A 22,090-nucleotide genomic window follows, 5' to 3' on the forward strand; every position below is an offset into this window, starting at 1 on the left:
GCGTGATTACCACTACTTTGCCGGTGAAGAATCTGACCCTTCCAAGCACAGGGTCACACAGCTGGGATTTCACACCAGGGCGCTTTGCAATTTCCTGTTAGCCCAAAAGGACAAAAGTAGAAAAATCTCAAATCTCTGCTATTTCCCAAATTTGATGTTGGAAACTGGAGGACCGCCCCGCCAACACACACACACCTTCCCAAGCACACGCAAGGTTCAGCAGCGCAGCCGCTACCTGCTTTTCAGAAAGGCCACACTTCCCGCTTCCATGCCTGTGTCCCATGTGTGGATGCAGGTTCATCTGTCTGTGAGGCCACAGGCTCCCCCTGGGCCAGCATCATGCTATCCTGGAGAGAAGGATTCGCTTCAGCAGGTCATTCTCAAAAACAAAACCAAACAAAACCCCACAAACAAAAGCAGCACCACGGTGGGTGCAGGGCAAATGGACTATGCACATTTATGGAATGAAGCTAAGCAGACGGCAAGGAAAATGTGAATTAGGGGACGTGAACTACTAAGCATGTTACTCAGCGAGGCTGTTTGAGGAAAATTCCCAATGCGAAGGAGCCCAAGATGGGGGACTGAACAGAAATTCTGACCCGCAAAAACCTTCTCTTGGAAAATGTTAAGGATGGCTGCGGTGACGTTCCCAAGTGGCGGCCGAGACTCGGCAGGCGACCCTGCGAGCAGCTGGAAACCGGATCCAGCCGGGAACTGGTCGCCAGACTCCCGGGGCCCCGGCTCTCCGCAGGCGCCTGGTCCCGCCCATGCCCCAGGCCCGGCGGCGGCGGCGGGGACTGCGGCTGCGCAGTGGCGCACCAAGCGCGCCAGGTCAGCTGACTGCTCCGGCCGGCACGTGACTTGCTGTGTGGGCGCTGGGGTCGAGGAAGCCGTGAGGCCGGAGCTTAGGTCGGGGAGGGATGGAGCGCTGATCCGTTAACGTCTGCCAGGCTGCCTGCCTCCGTACCTGTACCTACCTGCTGCCACTTCCTCGGTTGACACCTGCCTTGGGTCAGTGAGCGATGGCTGTTCCGGATGGCGAGCACTGGCCGGGCCGGAGCTTGCGCTGCGGTCGCCGCCGGGGAGGGATGGGGGTGGGCGCAGGGGCCGAGGCCTGGGCGGTGGGGCTGGAGCTGTCTGGTTGGATATGTCCGCTTTCTCAGCGCCTGGGGCCTGGCTTTCGTTTCTAAGGAGGAGGGGGTGGGGTAAAGAGGACAGAGCTTAAAAAAAGAGAGAGACCCAGGGCGTCCGGGACCGTTCTCTTGTGAGCGTCACAGCAAATCCGTGCCACCTGGTTGAAGGCGGCGACAGGTGACAGAATACCCAGGCGAAGACTTGGGATGGTATGTAGTAGGTCACACGGAGGAGCCTTCAGGAGGTGTACACCGTGGCGTGGAGGTTAAAGGGCGTAAGAACGTCCCCCCCCCCCTTACTGCACGCAGGGGACCCTCCAGAGGGCACACGATCCTGATAGGGGCAAGGACACAGAGCCAGCGAACTCAAACCATTTTTGAAATTTGATTGCAGTGGGGGAAGGGAAGCCCATAAAAAGAAAAAAAAATCCCAAAAGGAAACTTGCTGAGTGTCATAGGCAAATGGAATACCTGAGAAACACAGGACAAAGAGGAAGCTGGGCTTCTTTTCAAAGGAAGACGTAGTGTGTTAAGGCGGAAGGGATTTAGGAAGCACTCGGGACTTGGTGCTGCTAGGCCTTGGAGGAGTGGGGCTGCTCAGCCTGGAGCCTTTAGGAGTTCACACACCAGTGTTGGGGAGAGAAGTCACACACCCAGCCATTAAAGGATGTGTGGGTTTTTTTTTTTTTTCCTATATAATTATCCAAGAACATGCCAAGTGCTTTGGGGGTGTGCTGCGGGGCCAGGTGTATGGACTCCTGCTTCGGGCAGCTGGCTAGCTGTCCTGGAGGAAAGAGAACTGGGAAAGATCTGGGCAAGCCGGTGGGAGTTTAGCAGGTGTGTGTGTTTTCTTGGTTGAGAGGGACTTTTTCTAGTCAGGGAGATCCCACAGGGTTTGAAGGGAGAATCAAAGTAGAGAGAAGTAATGTATCTGAGGGAATCAGAAGTTCCGGTGTGGTAGATTTCTTTGTGGAAAAGTGGAAAGTGTAGTAAGGGGCTGGGTCAAGAGAACATTTGACTAACATTATTTACATATTCATTCAACTAATGGATGTTGAATGAGTGCTGTGTGTTTCCTGTGCTGAGGCTAGAGCTTAGAAAACACAGTCTTCTTTCCAGAGTGTACAATAGTTATGCTGAGGGACTGATTTTTAAATGTTACTTATTTGAAAAAAGTTCATTTTTTGGAAAGGTGACAGGGAGAGACAGAAGATAACGTCTGTGCATGGGGCCAGTGGAGGCCAGGAGGTTGGAACTCCAGGTCTCCCATGTGGGTGGCAGAGGCCCAAGCAGCTTGGACCATCTTCTACTTTTCCAGCCATATTAACAGGAGCCCTCAGGACTTGAACCGCTGCCAGGATGCAAGATGCTGGCATTACATTGTATAGGATAGATGGCAGCTTAACCACCTTACCCACAGTGCTAGCCCCTGGCAGGATGGATTTTTGATGAATCTCATACAAGTGTAAAATGTGCTGTCAAGAGCCAGTGGTGTGAAAGAGTTTACCAGGATCATGGCTAATTTTAGAATGCTTTGCCGAGTTTTGACCCAAGACCTCAAAAGGGGGCAGAAAGGACGAAGTAAAGGCGTGAGTGAGAGGAGCAGCCCAGGCTCACGGCGCAGTGTATGCCAGGGCCCTGAGGTGTGCGGAGGAATAACACTTTTGAGAAGTTGTGGGAGGGCTGGTGTGGCTCTAACAGGGAGGGTACAGTGTGAGAAATCTGATCAGGAAAGCTGGTCAGTTTTTTTTCCCTCTAAAATCAGAGGGAAGCCAGTGAAGAGTATAGGCAGTGGGATGAATCCAACTGTGGCATTGAGATCATCTTGTGGAGTGTGAGAAAGGTGGCCAAAGTCAATGAGGGGAAGACTAGGTGAGGGGAACATTGTAGAGTTAAAAGTTATATAACCTCCTGTATGCACTGAAGAATGACAGAGAAAGTCTGATTGGGCTCATCTTAGCGGAGCTAGGGGTTTGTGGAAGTTCCTGCCCTGTCTGTCTTTGTTCTTCTGGGTCTTGGAAAGATTCAAGATGAGAACACTATTAGGTGTGTAGATAGGAACCTCTCTAAACCCCAGGGACTAAAAACAGGTGAAATACCTGGTGTGACCCGTGGTCTTCTGACTGCTGATGTATTCCTGCTGCTGGCCTCGTTAGTATGTTGTATGCTCTTTGATTTAGCACTTGGAGTGAAATTTTTCTCTTAGGCCAGCTCTAAGGGGTCTGATCAGGAACTGTTTGAGCCTGTGTGCAGCCATTCAGCTTGCAGCTGAGTTGAAGGAGGTAAGACTAAGAGGTGAGTGGCAAGCCTCAGGTTGTCAGCCACAGCAGGGAGGCTAGGAGCAGGTCTGCCCTGGTGTTGAAGACGGCGCCTTGGGCTTGTGCCCTAGACTACATGCATCCTTTTCCCTTCTGCTATGCCTTGGTGAATGCTAGGGAAACAGAGCTTAGGGCCTGAGAGCTACCTGGTTAATGTAACTCTGTTTTTAAAGCTGAGCAGGAAATGCTCATTTTTATTTTTAGGGCATTAGTCTTAGGAATCTCATTTACTACCTTCATTTTTGCTACCTAAAAAGAAACCTTGAGGCTTTGAAAATCTGATTCTGTGTTCTTTCCAACACATGTGTAGTAATTTCACTGGCTACAAAGCAATGACAGAATAAACCTGCATAGAAGATCTCCTCCAAGCCCACAAGTCCCAGTGCAGTTTTTCAAAACTTCTTTCTGCTTGGGAGTACTGGTGGGTGTAGCCAAATACTTCCTAGTTAAATTTGTCCTTTTGTATATTTTGATTTATCTGCATGCCCTTTGGATGTGAAAGTGTGTATTTAGTTATAATTTCATCTTAGATTTCCATTTTGTGAATGTTTTTAAGACCTTATTAGCACCACCATTAGCATGATGCCCTTGGAAAGATGGTCAGTGAATTAGGGCAGTCTAACATTTTCAATTGACATAAGTGATCCTTGAAACTAGAATTTTCAAACTATATTCTTCTTTTTAAAATAAGATTTATAAGCACTGTGATGTCATAGTAAAGCTGCTGCCTGCAGCTTTATTTATTTATTTTTTATTTTTCTTCTCGCCTGGTAGAGAGCTGGATAGGAAATAGAGCAGCTGGGATGTGAACTGGTTACTGTATGGGATCCTAGCAGATGCAAGGGCAGGATTTAGCCACTAGGCTATCACATCAGTCTCCTAATAGGTTAATTTCATCATCTTTTTGAACCAGCCTATAGTTTCTTTTTAAAGAAGATTTATTTATTTTAAAGATTTATTTATTTATAGGAAAGTTAGATATACATAGAGGAGGACAGACAGAGAGGAAGATCTGTCCGATGATTCACTCCCCAAGTGAGCGCAATGGCTGATGCTATGCCTATCTGAAGCCAGGATCCAGGAACTTCTTCTGGGTATCCTATGTGGGTGCAGGGTCCCAAGGCTTTGGGCCGTCCTCGACCGCTTTCCCAGGCCACAGGCAGGGAGCTGGATGGGAAGTGGAGCTGCCGGGATTAGAACAGGAGCCCATATGGGATCCCAGCGCGTTCAAGGCGAGGACTTTAGCCACTAGGCCACGCCACCAGGCCCGATTTATTTATTTTTATTTGAAAGGCAGAGTTACAGAGAGAGAAGGAAAGATAGATCCTGTTACTGGTTCATTCCCTAAATGACCACAATGGCCAGAGTGGAGCCAATCTGAAGCCAGTATTTTCTTCTTGGTCTCCCCCTTGGGTGAATGGTCCCAAGGACTTGGGCCATCCTCCACTGCTTTCCCAGGCCATACACAGGGAGCTGTATCAGAAATGGAGCAGCTGGGACATGAACCAGCACCCCTGTGAGATGCCAGTGCTGCAGGCTGACGCTTTGCATGCTATGCCATGGATGCTGACCTCTAGTTTCTCTCTCTTTTTTTTTTTTTTTTTGCGTGGGTGCTCTTGGTGTTTTGGATAGGATCAGCCCTCATTTAGCTTCCCATCCACTAGATGGTGATTAATGTTCCCCACGTGGGAACAGTGTGCAAGTGCTCTGTGTATTTCCATCCAGCTCCTGGTGGGGAGGTGCTGTGTGATTGCAGAGCATGCGGGTGGTGCCATCCTTTATTTGTTGGACAGGTACTGCAGGACACAGAGATTCAAAGTATTTTTTTTAACTAACGTATCATCAAGTTTACTAACTTAATGCTCCTTTTTGAAGTTTTTTTTTTTTTTTAAGATTTACTTATTTTTATTGGAAAGTCAGATATACAGAGAGGAGGATCTTCCATCTGATGATTCACTCCCTAAGTGGCCACAATGGCCAGAGCTGCTCTGAACCAAAGCCAGGAGCCAGGAGCTTCTTCCAGGGATTAGAACTGGCACCTATATGGGATCCCAGCATGTCAAGGCAAGGACTTTAGCAGGTAGGCTACCGTGCCAGGCCTGCCTTTTTGAAGTTTTAATGTAACTGTTATAACACTACCAAAACTAGGTATTTTTCTCTTTTAAGTTTTCTTTATTTGAGAGGCAGGGGAATGAGTTCACATCTTCTGGTTCACTCTCAAAATCCTGTGAGGACCAAAGCTTAGCCAGGGCAAAGCCAAGCTCCAGAAGCTCAATTTCTGTTTCTCACGTGGGTGGCAAGAACCCAGCTTTTATACCATCACTGCTACTTCCCAGGGTCTGTGCTAGCAGGAAGCTGGAGTCAGACACTGGAGCCAGATGTCCAGCCCAGACACCCTGATGGTAGGGTATGGGTGTCTTAATTGCTAAAATGAACGCCTACCTAGAAACTATGTATTTCTTTAAGAAACTTGTGCAAAAATTGCATGGATAACTCAAAATAGATTCCTTTTAGTTTCATTAAAATGTAGTTAATAATTGTGTGTCCTTGGGCAAGTTATTTTATTCATTCTTTCAATGTCTGCAAGTGAGGCAGTCACATGATAACATCTACTTTGAAGGGATTAAGCATACAATTGCTTAATAGGTTGATGTGCACGTGGTACATGTACAGTGCTTTTTTTTGTTAAGATTTATTTATTTTTTATTGGAAAGTGAGATATACAGAGAGGAGGAGAGAGAGGGGACGATCCACTCCCCAAGCAGCCACAGCGGCTGGAGCTGAGCTGATCTGAGGCCAGGAGCTTCTTCCAGGTCTCCCACATGGGTGTTGAGTCCCAAGTCTTTGGGTCAACTTTGATTGCTTTCCCAGGCCACAAGCAGGGAGCTGGATAGAAAGCAGGCTGCCAGAATATGAACCAGCACACATATGAGATCCAGGTGCATGCAAGGCGAGGAGTTTAGCCACTAGGCTACTGTGCCAGGCCTGTACTGTGTTTGTTACTGGTAATTACAGTCTTAAGCTTACAGAGTCACAAGTGGGGAGAAGTCATTGACTTGATAAACGTACCCACCATGTTTGAGTTATATGCTGTTGTGATTCAGTCACTGTTATAAATGACCATCCCCCAAAGAAAAGAGAAGCAGTGGTTAGGGAGCCTTGAGTGTTGTTTCAGGGAATCCCCTGACATGGAAGGAATTGTTTGTTCTCTGGGTCATTGCTGAGTTGCCTGTGAAGAGATGGAATTTTAGGGAGCTCAGGAGGCTGTGGTTGTGATCAGTAGTAGGTATGCTATAATGTCTTCCTAGCTGTGTGTGCCAGGGCAGGCAACTTTACCAGCATTTTCTAGAAATTTCCCAACATTATTTTGAGTTTGTTATCTCCCCAACTTAGCTAGCTAGGAGCCAGTTTCATGCTAATCATATATGTGAAAACAGGGCATTGTTTTTTCAGATTTATTTCTAGTCAGCTATGGAATGAAAAGATGATAGTTTACAGAAAAATGCATCTATTAATGGTAAAATTGTCTTTCGTACTCATACTGATGGCATGAAATTCAGGGAATCTTTAATAGGATTATAGAGCATCTATAGGTCAGTTGAAAATAAAATGCATTAAAGTTAATATTTATTTCATAAGGTTACATGTTCTAACAATTTGAATGTCTCATTCTATGTGAATCAAAAAAAAATATTCCCTGAAAGATAAAATCTGTCTTTTAGTTGCTGGAAACCTTTAAATAACTTATGTTGTGAGTAAACCCCTCCACAGTCCCAATGCAGCTGCTTCTGTTTGGAAGGATAAAACTTGTACGCTCTAAAGGAAAGCATTCTTATTTTTATTTGTTTGGCTAGTACTGTTTAGCCTAGGATGTGGCATTTTTTTTTTGGTATGGCACTGGTGCTATGTAGGTTAGGATGTGGCGCTTTTTAAAAATGAACGAGCTGTGGTGTGTGCTGCATACCAGTCAGCTGTGTTACAAGCTGATGTGCACATTCGGAAGCTGGGTGGTATTTCCCTGATGTCTCAGGCATGCCTTTCCTCATGCTTGTGAGAATGCGCTGCTTAGTAAACTCAATACAGTCATCCTTCAGGATCTGAGAGGCATTGGTTCTGGATTCTGTGGGGATACCGAAATCTGTGAAGGTCAAGTCCCTCATACAAAATTACATAATATTTGCAAGTAATTTATGCATGTCTTTTTGAGTACGTTAAATCCTTTCCAGATTACTTATAATTTATTACAATGTAAATGATGAGTAAGTAGTTACAAAGTGTTGTTTAGGAAGTAATGATGAGAAAATGTGTCTGGGGCCCGGTGGTGGCGCAAGTGGTTAAAAGTCCTCGCCTTGCACGCCCGGGATACCATATGGGCGCCGGTTCTAATACCGGCAGCCCCGCTTCCCTTCCAGCTCCCTGCCTGTGGCCCGGGAAAGCAGTCGAGGTCAGCCCAAAGCTTTGGGAACCTGCACCCGCGTGGGAGACCCGGAAGAGGCTCCTGGCTTCGGATCGGCATAGCATTGGCCGTTGCGCTCACTTGGGGAGTGAATCATCGGACGGAAGATCTTCTTCTCTGTCTCTCCTCTCTGTATATCCGCCTTTCCAATAAAAAAAATAATAAAAATAAACCTTTAAAAAAAAAAAAAAGAAAATGTGTCTGTATGGCATAGACACATTTTTTTTTCCCCTGAGTATTTCCCAATGGTGGTTGGTTGACTTTTCACCTGGGGGACTGGTGCATGTGGAAGGCTGACTGCATTTCCAATAGCTGAAGAGGAAGCTTTTATTCATGGACCACCTTCCAGGCATATCTGATTTCTGGGGAGAGATGGGTGCGTTTCAGAGAGTGCGGTGTTGGCATCAACTAAGGTTGAGGTTACCTATGAGCTAAGGTTGGGGTGCTCAGCTGCTCTCTCTAGTTGCCCCTCTCCTGGGCCAGGCGCTTACCTTCCTGCACAGAGGTAGTGCTGGCATGTCTCCTGCCCAGGCTGTCACTCCAGCGTCTGTGTTGTGGTGACAGTTCCTGCTTTACTGTTTTAATTTTATAATCAAAGTAATTGTGGTAGGAAGTAACCCACAGACTCAGACTGTGGGATTAGAATGTAGTTAATGCAATCAGGAGCTTCAGCACTCTAGTCATCAGGTTTAGTTTTTCTTCCTTGCTTCCATTATGAAAAGGAATTTACTGCTTTTAAAGGAAGACAGTATACTTACTGCGGTCAGACAAGATAGCAGAATTTAAAACTTTGATTCCTGTTTCCCTCATTCTTTTTTTTTTTGCCAGAATTTTTCCCATCTTTGCCTCTGCATGAAGAAATCCTGCCCAACCCCTGCATTTGCTTTACTTTCTATTTTTTTTTAAAGGAGATGTAGGTTATGTTTTTATTTTTTTAAGTATTTTTTTTTAATTGAAAAGGCAAATTTACAGAGAAAGAGACACAGAGAGAATGATTTTCCATCCTCTGGCTCACTCCCCAAGTGGCCACCACCACTGGAACTGAGCCAGTCCAAAGCCAGGAGCATCCTCTGGGTCTCCTACATCGGTCCCAAGCATGTGGACCATCTGCTGCTGCTTTCCCAGGTCACAAGCAGGGAGCTGGATGGGAAGTGGAGCAACCGGGATGTAAACTGGCACCCATATGGGATCCTGATGGATGCAGGGTGAGGATTTAGCCATTAGGCTGCCGCTCTGGGCCCTATACATAAGGAATTTTAAATCTGTTGTATTCTATACTTTATGCAGTAAATAAAACTGCAGTCTTGAGCAAAGCAAATATTCAGTTTTTTTTCTATACGAATATACAGAAAGAACAAAAACTTTAAAATTTACTCACAAAAGGTAATCATTTACAGGTTTTTTTTTTATAGCTTAATGTTTGTACCTACATATATTCCAGTTTGCTTTTTAAATGTAGGCTTAGCTAGGTTGAAGGATATGCACATTTTGATCAATAGTGCTAAATTACATTTCGCAAATTTCTCCTTTTCCAAAAAAAAAAAAAAAAAAAAACCCTTTATTTGAAAGAGCAACAGAGAGGGAGAGAAATAACTCTTCCATTTGTAGATTCACTTGGGTGAGTTGTGGTCAGGTACCATGTAAGGCCTTTCAACAGTAGGCCACGTATCCAGTGGTGGTCCTGTGAGATTATGTCATCTAGAGTTATCATAACCATCTTAGTTTATGCAAGTGCATGCTAACTGTTTGCATGATGAAATATTCTAATGATGCATGTCTCAGAGCATATCCTTGTGGATGAACAATACCTCATGGTACTAGCCTCTTTGAGCATTACTCCCTATGCCACCAGTTGTCCTACAAATTAATAATTGCGAGATAGTGGCTCAGAAGTGTGCGGCAAAGTACAAAACACAAATGGCATCTTTTCCTCATCCTCAGGAATAAAGCCCTAGAAATACAAAAGGTTCAGCTCCACTTGAGAGCTAGAATTGGAGAATTTTCTAGAATTTTCCTTAATATTTCTGGACTGTAGTTCTGTTTAGACTTGATCATTACCTTGTTTCCTTTGATTCTGGTAAAAGTTCAGTGAAGTAAAAAGGACAGGTGTTATTTATAGATGAGAAATTTTTTTTTCATGTCTTGAGATCCTTTGGAAACGTGTTAGATGAAAAAGCATTTCTGGGGTTCTAGAAAGTGTGATAGTGACATCTACTGTAAAAGCTTGTGGTGGTACAGTCTTTGCAGAAGCTGCAGTTTAGATAACCCAGTGCTCAGGAAGAATTGACTTGTTTACCTGCTGTTTTTAGGGGATAGGAAATATAAAATATGTCCTCAAATAGATTGAATCAGAACCACTTGTAGAAAATAATATACAAATAAAACCTCAATTTCCCATAAAGCTAACACCATTTAGAGCTGGGTTACTAAAAAGTTGAAAGAAGCTATTGTATTCTTCAAGCGTTTTAAATAGGAAGGTACTCTTGTAATCACTGTGCAGGCTAACAGAACTAGATTTAGTCAGTACTGGAGTATTAGAAGAGGAAGGCAGAGATGGGGGAAATAGTCAAGGCCAAGTGGCCCAAGGGAAGAGCGAGGGGAGCAGGCCTTGGAGCAGCTAGATGAAGTGACTCGTGCAAGAGGCAGAGACAGCTCTCCTGCTTGTGTCTGGAAATGACAAAAAAGCTTCCTGAGATAGGTATAACTGTAGCTGGAGCTCCTCCCTTTGCATCAGTGTGCAGTTAAACTGCTGGGTGTATTGACCCAAAAGTATTTTATTAAAAATCCAAACAGCAAGGAAGCTTACATTCACTATTTTATATTTGATCATAAGACGATACTAAAACATGGCAACATTTCTACCAGGAGGAAAAAAAAAGTATACATGATGAGTTAACTTGGTAACTAATTTATTCCATATTGTACTTCAAAAATGTTACTAATTTTTTAATGAATTTTCTAAGTAGGCTAATTTTTTAACTTTACACTGTTTTTAAAATAATACTTAGTTTTGTGATACTCCAGATATACAGAATATGTTTAAATGCTTCAATTGACAGACATTCATATACTGCTACTTAGATTTCATAGGTGTTAACATTTTCTCATATTTGAGAAATAGATTTTTATTTGAAAGAAATAAAATCTTATATACACAGCTAAAGTGCCTCTGTCCTTGCCTGTTGTACTTTCTGCAAGCATGTGACTGTGAACAGTATAGGCCATTATGTGTTTTTTAAATTGTGGAAATAGAAACTCATAATATTGATTTCTAAATTTGTTTTCATCTGCATGGAAGGCAGGGTGACAGAGACTGAGGCAGAGGGGTGTTCTCTCCACTGGCTTACTCTCCAAATGCCTGCAACAGCCAGGGTTGGACCACACTGGAACCAGGAGCCCAGAGCTCCCGAGCCCCTGAACGTCTGCTACTTGCTAGACAGATGCGGGGAAGCTGGATTGGAGTGGGGGAGCTGCAGCTTGAACCAGCACTCTGGAATGGGATGTGGGCACAGTAGGCAGGGACACAGCCTGCTGCCTGCCACAGTGCCAACCTGGACGTAGAATGGACAGCTGCCTGCCAGTTATCTCCTGCTGTGGAACAAACCATCCAAAAACTTAGTAGTTTAGAGCTGTGATCTCTTAGCTCTTGTTCTCCGAGTTGCCAAGGTCTTGCAGAATTACCGATGCAGCTTGGAGGTGGTGGGCAGGAAGGTCCCAAGCAGCCTTCCTTGGATGTCTGTTTCCTCTTGCATAGCCTCTTCTTTTGTCTAGACTGGCTTCTTTACATCATAAAGTGAGGGCAAGCCACAGAAATGGACAAGGCCTCTTGAGATCTGGGCTCTGAACTTGCATAATGTACCTTTATGTGTTTTTGTGGTCACAGCAGGTTGCAAGGCCATACCTTTTGGTGGAAAGAATAACAAAGGCACATTGTGTGGAGGTATGGCAGGGGGCATTACCTAAACCACAGCTTCTGCAAGACATTCTACCACATGATCCCATTCTCTAATTCAGCTCTTTTACTCCTGTCTGTCCTAAGAAACTTCCACAAAAGCAGACTGTACTTACTGCGATTGTTTATAGCTGGGGGAAGAAAAAGGGCCGGGGACAAGAACTTACCAGAAGGAAAGTGGATCATACAGTTTATTCATGTAATAGAATAGCATGCAGTATTGAAAATAAATGACCTGTACATGGATCACCACAGGTAACTCTAAAAATGAGTGAAAAATCAGGTTGGAAAAGGGGGTAGGGGCCTGGCACGGTAGCCTAGTGACCAAAGTCCTTGCCTTGAATGCACCAGGATCCCATATGGGCAACCGTTCTAATCCTGGCTGCTCCACTTCCCATCCAACTCCCTGCCTGTGGCTTGGGAAAGCCGTAGTAGATAGTCTCCCTGCACCTGCATGGGAGACCTGGAAGAAGCTCCTGACTCTTGGCTTTGGATCAGTGCAACATTTTCCATTACGGCCATTTTGGGAGTGAACCAGTGGATGGAAGACCTTTTTTTCTGTCCTTTCCTCTGTGTATCTGACTTTTCAATAAAAATCATTTTTTAAAAAAAGTATAGGTAGGATGATGTGGTATAACCTTAAAGTGTAACATTTGAAGTTTCTTTAAAATTTTTTATTTTTATTTTTATTTGGAAAGTGGAGACACAGGGAAACAGAGAAGAGAGGTCTTCTATCCATGTGCAGATGCCTACAACAGCTAGGAATGGGCCACACTGCAGCCAGAAGCCTGGGACTCAATCCAGGTCTCCTATGTGGGAGACTCAAGTGCTTGAGTCCTCATCCACTTTCTCCTAGGGTGCATACCAGCAGGAAGCTGGATTGAAAGCGGAATAGCTGGGACTGAAACCATCCACTCTGATGTAGGATGTGGGCATCCCAAACCATGGCCTAACTGCTGTGCCAAATGCTTACCCCAGCATTTGAAGTTTCTAAGGTAGACTGATGAGAATATTGTTTTTGCTTTTTTTTTTTTAATCAAAGGTTATCTTTGGATGACATCCATGGGGTCGCCAGGTTAGCAGTACTGTTACCTGACCAGACTGAGCACTCTGTCTAGGTCAGTGATCACGAGCAAACCCATGTTTAGATTGTTGGTTGTCTGGGAAGTATAGTACCTGCACTTGAGGCAGTGTTACTCTCCATCACTAAGAGCTAATGAAGGTGCCACTTCATTAGTAATGTTGGAAAAGCATCTTAGAGTACATTTTTTTGAGATACTCATATGTAGTACCACCATCTTGTATTTAAACTAGTTTTAACTTCAATGAGTTTTCAGTTTCTTATCTGTAAGTGAAGGAGAATGTTTTTCTTAAAGAATATTGACAAGATTCATTGATTATAAAACATTTAGAGCAGTAACTGGTAGATACTCTGAAAACAGTAGTTAGAAAAAGTATGTAGAAGAGGACTTCTGTGTTAGGTTAATTTTCAATAATGTCATGATGAGTAGATAGGATTTCTTTAGGTAAAATGGGCTACTGAAGTAGTTAACTGTCAGCTATGATTATGGAACTGTAAGAATTTAAATTACAAAATCCTTTCTTTGCTGGTATTGTGGTATAGTGAGTAAAGCTGCTGCCTGTGACACTGGCGTTCTATATGGGTGCCAGTACAACTCCCTGCTGCTCTACTTCCCATCCAACTCCGTGGTAATGTGCCTGTGAAAACAGCAGAAGATGGCCCATTGCCACACAACCTGGGGACCCAGAAGCTCCTGGCTTTGTCCTGGCCCAGCCCTGGTGGTTGTGGCCATTTGTGGAGCAAACCAGCAGATGGAAGATTTCTCTTTGTCTCTCCCTCTTTCTGTAGCTCTGCCTTTCAAGTGAATAAAACCTTTTTAAAAAGTCCTTTCTCATTTATTATCTGATTTTGTTCTTTATGAGTTCTGTTCTGTCTCCCAGTTTCAGAGAGGGTGAATGAGCAGTGCTGGTATAAAGTACACCAAGTTTCTCGTGAAGGCCAATTAAAGCAGAAAACAAAGACCCTGTAAGCTTCCCACTTCTAGGAGTGATTTTGTGTTTGGGTGTTTTCCTACTTCCTGAGTAGATTTGTCTCTATACTTCCCTCCCACCCCCGCCCCCATGGGTAGAGAGGAGGAGGAGGAGGAGGAGAGAAAGGATAAAATTTATAGTTAATGCAGCTCCTTGGAAAGGGAACTTCACAGTTTGTTTCTTACTCAGACCTAGTGATGTTTGAAATGCTCTTGCTCAAAAGTCTGGTGTTGTAGCTAGCCAAGCAGTCAGCAGGCTCAGCCTGACGGTAAGCCACGGTAAGCCACGCACATCCCACATCTGAGAGCTTGGGTTTGGGTCCCAGCTCTGTTTTCTAACTCCAGTTTTCTAGTAATGGCGGACCCTGAGAGGCAGTGATGGTAGCTTCAGTGGTGATGGCCAATCAAGGCCTATGTGAAGTCTAGATTATGTGTCCGTGTCCTGACTCTGACCCCAGCTAGCCTCACATGTGGTTGGTATTTAGGGAGTGAACTACCAGATGGGAGCTGTCTGTTTCCATCTCTTATACTAAAAATGACCAGGCATGTTGGCAAGATTTTCTTTTTTTTTTTGTAACCAGTTAATGGCAGTTACAGATGCATCAGGGACTAAGAACTTTTCTCTAGATTGCAATTTCCCTAAGATTAAGTAGAATTTACTAGTTATTTGATTACATTGTAGAATGTGCTAAGCCAGGGCGACAGATTTATATGTTCAGGTATATTGATTTAATAAAATTCTCCAGGATGAAAGGGATTGTGTGTGTGATTTCCTACTTTGGCTATATGTTTTAAATGTTTGAGAAAAACCTGTAAATTTGTGACTGCAACTTTCTTGGTTAACAGAAACTCTTTTTGAGTAATTCCCTTTTAGGAAGAGAAAGGAAACTTCATATATTAGGTTTTGGGCATCACTTCTTATTACTATCATAGATACATCACTTTTTACCATTTAGATGGATACACTTCCAGGTAAGTTTGACTTTGCTTGGGATCCTAGGCTGATGTTACAGATTAGGTTTCAAACATGTTCCTACTTTGTTCTTCTTTTGCTGTGACTCTGAAGGGCCTTGGAAACAAATGGTGTTAAGTGTAGTCTTGTTTTGTTTTACATTTCAGAGTTTCTGGATTTCAGAAGACATTCCTAGTAACAAACATGACTGAGTTCTGGCTTATATCAGCTCCTGGGGAGAAAACCTGTCAACAAACATGGGAAAAACTGCATGCGGCCACTACAAAGAACAATAATCTTGCTGTCACTTCCAAGTTCAACATTCCTGACTTAAAGGTGAAGCTGCGCTGTGCAGGAAGTGTGTGGGAGAGGAGGACCAGATCCGACTCTGGGTAGAAATGGGGTGATACCCAGTTTGCTTCAGAAGAAAGCCCTCTTGTAGCCAGTCCTTGGCATAGTTTAAAATGTCTCTTGCTCTTTGAGATTTTAGGACTAGGCTACCAAAATTAATTCTCATTTTTCATTTGTGCTTTTTTAAAAACTTATATTATTTGTATAAAGTGAAGAAATTCTACAACACAGGTTTAGAAATATGATGATACTTTTCATACTGTCCTCCCTGCTGTCCACATTCCCCACCCATCCTCCTTCCTCTTTCTTTTTTAAATTCTTACACTCCAATAAGGAAAGATGTCAACACATGGCAAATAGAAGAAAGAAAAGCCTGTTATTCCTTAAGAGCATGAACAAAGGCTGTAAACAGTAATCAAATCTCAGAATATCAGTTCCACTCATAGATTAGATGATCTATTTTTTGTACTCTGTATTAGTTACCAAAGACCAAGGAAAATATATTTGTCTTTTTAGGACTAGCTTATATCACTATGCTTAATGGTTTCCAGTTGCATCCGTTTATTGCAAAAGACAAGATATTTATTCTCTCTTTTTTTTTATGGCTGAGTGGTGTTCTATGGTGTCTGTCTCACACACACACATATACCACATTTTCTTAACTTTCTCTTCTGTTGTTGAACACCTGGGTTGATTCCATGTCTTAGCTACTGTGAAATGAGCTGCAATAAAGCATGTGAACATATATTACTCTCTCGTATGTTAATTTCATTTTGTTTGGTTAAATTCCAAGGAGATGGCTGGGTCATTTGGTAGATCATTTGTGCTTTTCTAAACTATATAAGAAATGTAAAAAAATATTTCATATGTTCACAAATATAATTTTTTGAAGAGGAAAACTGCTATGTATTCTTTTAAGCTTTTGTTAAGAAATTCATATTATGCTGGCTAACATTTTAAACCCTTAACAATCTCTTTAATTATACTTTGCAAATGTGAGTAATTTATTCTGATTAAGCTCTAACTAAAAAAAAAAAAAAAACCTGTAATCTAGCAGTTTCAGAGTGAGGCAGACTACCAGTTATCAGTTGACCCAACTTTGGCAAGAATGAAAAAGAATTGATACTTATGTTTTGCTGATTAACTGAGTCAGCCATAGATAACATTCATTTAAGAAATGCTTAAATTTCTGGTTCATTTTAAGACATTTTTTTTTATCAAGATACAGAACAGATTTCTCAGGTGTAATTCCTTCCCTGAATCCTTCTTTCCTTCCTTTTGTGCTTTTTTCTTTTTAATTTTTGCAGTAACATTAACTTCTATTTATAATCACAGGCTTAATGCACCACTAGCCATAATGTTCCACAAGTATTGGTTCTTACTATTTTTGGAGTTAGGGAGTCCTCTGAGACAAGACAGGACATGTCATCCAAAACATGCTTATTAGCACACAGGTGGTTTTGTCTACAAACTCGATTACAGACGCTTTGATGCTTGGGCGTGAACCTCCTGCTCTGATTGCCCAGGATGTAAAGCAGAACTGGAGATGACTGGCTGTTCCTAGGCGCAGTGCAAGCACAGGCCTGCCTTGGGGGTGTCTTCATGTCTCCCCTGGGGCTTTTGCCTAAGCATTAGTGGGTTATCTTGTGGATGTGTGTGTGTATGTTTTGTGGGCCCTTTAAATCATCATGTTATATCATCTTACAAGCAAAAAAACAATGAGAAATACTGATATGCCACGTTTTCCTTCTAGGTCGGCACATTGGATGTCTTGGTTGGCTTGTCAGATGAATTGGCTAAACTGGATGCATTTGTAGAAGGGTAATGTATGCATGGAGTAGAGCGTAATGAGAGACACCTTGGGCTACCTGGATATTGGGCTGTTATCTTACATGTTCTCTGCTTGTTGAAATGGTTGTAGTAAATGATGACTTATTTTCTTTATGATGAGATCATTTATATTCAATAATATGTGCCTGTGAGCATGATTTTAAAATATTATTCTTGATACAGTATCATACAATTCACCTATTTAAAATTAGAAATTCAGGGCTTGTGTTGTGGCACAGTGAGTTAAAGCTGCCGCATGCAATACCATCTTCCCGTATCAAAATGCTGGTTCAAGTTCTGTTTTGCTCCTGATCCAACTTCCTGCTGATGTGCCAGGGAAGTTAGTAGGTGTTCCACGTGTATGGTCTCTTATAATCCAGCTAGGGGACCCAGATGGCAAATTCTGGTCTCTGGGTTTTAGCTGCCCCAGACTAGGCTGTTGTGGCTGTTTGGGGATTGAACTAGTAAGAGAAAGATTTTTTTTTCTCTCCCTGTCTCTCTTTCTGTTTCATTCTGCCTTTTTAAAGTGTGCAATTCTGTGGTTTTTAGTACAGTCACAGAGGTATACAACCTTTGCTACAATTTTAGAAACTTTTTTTTATCACTGCTGTCAAAAATACCATTTCTATTCCCTTTAGTTGTCATTCCCTGTCCCCCACCATCTGCTACCTACTCTCTGTCACTATAGATTGGCCTATTGTGGACATTTCATGTAGGCAGAACACAACACATGGTCTTTTTGCAACTGGTTTCTTTGGTTTAGTGTAATATTTTCAAAGTTAATCTTTGCTGTAGCTTTGTCAATATTTCATTTCTCTTTCTTGCCAGATAATATTCAAATGTATAAAAGTATCTCATTGGTTCATCAGTTGATGGACAGTTAGAGGTTGTTTTCACTTTTTGGCTTGTGTGAATAATGCTGCTATGAACTTTCATCCACAGTAAGTTTTCTTGTGCTTCTATGTTTTCATCTCGAATGAGTGCACATATAGGAATGGGATTGCTGGGCCATCGGTAACTGGTTAGCTTTCTGAGGAATGGCTGCCAGGCTCTTCCCAAAGGTGGGTGCTCCATTTTATGTTCCCACCATCGGTTTGTAGTGTGTAAGAATCCTTATTTCTTCACATCCTTGCTAGTGCTTGTTACGGTTCGTCTTTTTGGTTATAGCCATTCTACAGGGCTTTAAGTAATTGTCCTTCGGGTGGTGATTTCAAGATTTATTTGCTTAGTTGAAAGAGCATCAGAGAGGGAGAGGAGAGATTGATTCCATCCATTGACTTACTTCCCAAATGGCTGTTAACAGCTAGGGCTGGGTCGGGCTGGAGCTAGGAGCTGGTAACTTTATACTGGTCCCTCTTGCTCCCCACTATCCCACCTGTAACAGGGGCCCAAGCACTTGGATTGTCACCTGCTCTCTTCCTGAGCACATTAGCAGGAATCAGAAGCTGAACTGGGGTTGCTGCAATATGGGATGCTGGCTTTACAAGAAGCAATTCAACCCACTGCATCAGATGCTGCTCAGCATCTTGTGTTCTTGTGTTTTTTTGTTTGTTTGTTTTTTGTTTTTCAATTTTTGACATATTTTATTTCTTAAAGGCATTTAAAAAATTGATTCTGATAATTTTATTTTCTAAGTCTCTTTGTCTTAGATTTAAAACTCACTTTTCTTCAAAGCATTTCCTCTTAAAAGGAATGTATTTTCACAGAGTGTGTCAGGTGTAATATTTAGACTGTTGTTTTGATAAAATCCAGTTGCTCTGATATGGCTTGAAAATGCTTGTTCCTTTGGAGTATAATTGCAGGGCAAAAACTGCGGCATAGATACAAAAATTCACCATATCACTTGGATTGGTTTTGTACAGAATCATGTGGGATTTTGATAGTGAGGTAGCCAAACATGAAAACACTGGATTGCCAAGGTTCATACAAGGAGGTGATTGGTCAAGTTTCATTTCTGTGTCTAAATTTGAAGTATTTCTCTTATCCCAGTCGCAGTCTGTCATTGTCATCCTCTGCATAAAATTTTCCGGCAAATGCAATCTTCTCTTATAGCAGATGGCAAAAAGGCTGGCAAACGCCCAGAGAAGGGCCTTTTAACTGCACCTAGTTAAAGAAGCAAAGAGAGGAACTGTTGGCTGATTCAGGCAGCTTTGCTAGTCCTTTAGTCATGCTCTTGATTTTTAAAAAATATTTATTTGAAAGGCAGAGTTAGAGATCTTCCATCTGCTGGTTCACTCCCTAAATAACAACGACCAGGTCTGGGCCAGGCAGGAGCCAGAAGCTAGGAGTCTACTTTGTGGCAGGGAGACTGATTTTTAACTGGCTTGGCTTTTTATTGCATTCTCAGAGTTTTGTACATATTCTAGATGTAAGTTCATGTTAGATATTTGCAAATGTTTCTCCCCATTCTGTGGGTTATTTTCATTATTTTTTGGTAATGTCCTGTGAAGCACAAAATTTTTTATTTTTTGTAAAGTCTAGTCTTTCCCCCCCCCCCCAAACCCATTTTGGAATTGTATCTAAGAAATAATTGTCTAATCTAGGGTCACAAAGTTTTATGTCAGTGTTTCATTGTATGTTTCAAATTTTCATTAGCCTTTTACATTAAGCACATTGATCCATTTTGAGTTTTATCTGTGGTGTGAAATTGGGGTCTTTTGTATGTGAATAACCAGTTGTTTTAGCATCATTTGCTGAAGACTACTCTTTCCCCTTTAAATTGTCTTATCACCTTGCTGAAAAGCCTTTAAACATAAATATGAAGATTTCATCCTGAACTCTGATCTCTCTTTCTTTGATTAGTATTTCTGTTGCTATGACATTATTATTACATTATCTACAGTATTGCACCTTTGTATTAAGTTTTGAAATTGGAAATTGGTAAACCTTTCAACTTTATTTTTCTTTTTTTTTAGAAAGTTGTGCTTTTTTTAAGATTTATTTTTATTATTTTTTTATTGGAAAGGCGGATATACAGAGAGGAGAGACAGAGAGGAAGATCTTCCGTCCAATGATTCACTCCCCAAGTGAGCACAACGGCCAATGCCATGCCAATCCGAAGCCAGGAGCCTCTTCTGGGTCTCCCACGTGGGTGCAGGGTCCCAAAGCTTTGGGCTGTCCTCGACTGCTTTCCTGGGCCACAGGCAGGGAGCTGGAAGGGAAGCGGGGCTGCATATGGGATCCCGGGTGTGCAAGGCGAGGACTTTAACCACTGTGCCACTGCGCCGGGCCCAACTTTTTCTTTTTGAAATGTTTTATGCCATTATATCCCATATGAATTTTGGGATCATATTGTTAAGTTTTTGCAAAAAGGCAGCTGGGTTGTTTTTGTTTTTGTTTTAAGATTTCTTTTATGAGGCTAGCACTGTGCTTTGTAAGGTAAACCTTTCCTGCGGTGCTGGCATCCTACATGGGTACCAGTTCGAATCCTGAATGCTCCACTTCCAGTCCAGCTCTCTGTTATTGTGTCCGAGAAAACAACAGAGGACAGCCCAAGGTCTTGGACCCCTGCACCCAAGAGGGAGGCCCAGCAGAAACTCCAGGCTCTCAGCCCATCTCCTGCCATTCTGGCCATTTGGGGAATGAACCAGTGGATGGAAGATCTCTTTCTTGGTCTCTTTCTCTCTCTGTAAATCTGCCTTTCCTATAAAAATAAATAAATCTTTAAAAAGTAAAAGAATATTTATTCATTTAAAAGGTAAAAGTAGAGAAGGAGTGAAAAATCTTCCATGTGTTATCTCCCCAAGTGGCCACAGTGCTTGGGAGTAGACCAGGCTGAAGTCAGGGGCCAGGAGGTTTTTCTGAGTCTCCTCTTACATGGATGTCAGGGTCCAAGCACTTGGAAAGTCCTCTCTTGCCTTCCCAGGTCCATTAGTATGTAGCTGGATTAGAAGTAGAGCAGCTGGGACTTGAATTGGTGCCCATATGAGATGCTGGCACTATAGACAGTGTGTTAACACACTGCACCACAGTGTTGGTCCCATCACTGGGAATTTTAGTGAATCTGTGAATCAATTTGAGGAGTATTGTTACCTAACAATAATGTCTTTGATCTGTGAACGTGAGAAGTTAGTCCTTTTATTTGAATATGGCGATATTTTGTCTTCAAAATTCAGTGATTCTAAACGTTTTTTCTGAACTGTGTTTTTTAAAATCACTTTTGAAATAGTTACAGTGCATATTATAGCTGAAAATGACTATAACATCCTTGATAACTTTCTGCATTGACAGAGCCAGTCTGCAGTCCTTTTGACTCAGAATACAGAGATTTTAAATTTATGTTGCTTATGTAAATAAGTAAAATGTGTAAAATGCAGAATTTGGGGGAATCTCACAAATGTGCCTTTGATTGAAGCTTTGAGTGAATAGGCTTGATTAGAGAGAAGCTTTCTTGAAATCTACATAGGAAGTTTTCCCAGTTGTGCTGTTAGGCTTTTCTGAATTGATAGAACCTCTACAGAGTGACCACGAGCAAGCCTCAACAAATCCACGGACAGTGGAATCGAAAGACGTTTATTTTGGTGTGAAAATTACTTGAAACCCATGCCTAAAAGTCTTCATAAAGTTCATGAAAAATATATGTTAATGAAAAAACTATGGATTTCCAATTTTTTTTTTTTTTTTGCACCAGAATTAGCTTACCTCTTCATTTTGTGCTTCTGTGAACTTGTAGAGGCTGCAACAAGGTTGCAGGGAGAGAGAGGCATCTTCTCAAGAACAACATGTCCTAGGGAAGGAAACAGTTGTGTAGATGCACAGGTAGTCCTCGTGGAGATAGGAATGCCACCTCGGGCCGTTCTACAGCGTTATTCAGGAAACACTAAAAAGCACATGAGGCGAGATACTTGCCCACTGGATTGGAAGAATAGAGTGAAAGAAAAAGCATCGTTCCTTGTAGGATTAGCATTCTGTACATTCATACAGAAAAAAGTAATTATGAATTATAAAAATAGCAAAAATAATTATGGATGATGAACTCAGAGAACTAGCTGATGGAAAGAATGGTCTATGGTTTCTTGATAGTAGGTTTTTAACTAAGAGAGGAATC

General features: G+C 42.4%; 1 protein-coding gene across 1 annotated transcript in view; it reads left to right on the forward strand.

Annotated features, from left to right (window-relative positions):
* The first annotated feature begins 851 nt into the window (after positions 1–851).
* Positions 852–22,090, forward strand: part of ATP6V1C1 (ATPase H+ transporting V1 subunit C1) — a 42,792-nt gene continuing 21,553 nt past the window's right edge. Inside the window, exons 1-3 of the mRNA XM_040972677.1 lie at positions 852–1,011; positions 15,030–15,198; positions 16,967–17,034. Of these exons, the coding sequence (XP_040828611.1) occupies positions 15,067–15,198; positions 16,967–17,034 (200 nt within the window). The 5' untranslated portion in view covers positions 852–1,011; positions 15,030–15,066. The remainder of the gene's footprint in view (positions 1,012–15,029; positions 15,199–16,966; positions 17,035–22,090) is intronic.

Source organism: Ochotona curzoniae, unplaced genomic scaffold (assembly GCF_017591425.1).
Source record: "Ochotona curzoniae isolate NIBS_2020 unplaced genomic scaffold, NIBS_Ocur_1.0 contig_2318, whole genome shotgun sequence".
Taxonomy (NCBI): Eukaryota; Metazoa; Chordata; class Mammalia; order Lagomorpha; family Ochotonidae; genus Ochotona; species Ochotona curzoniae.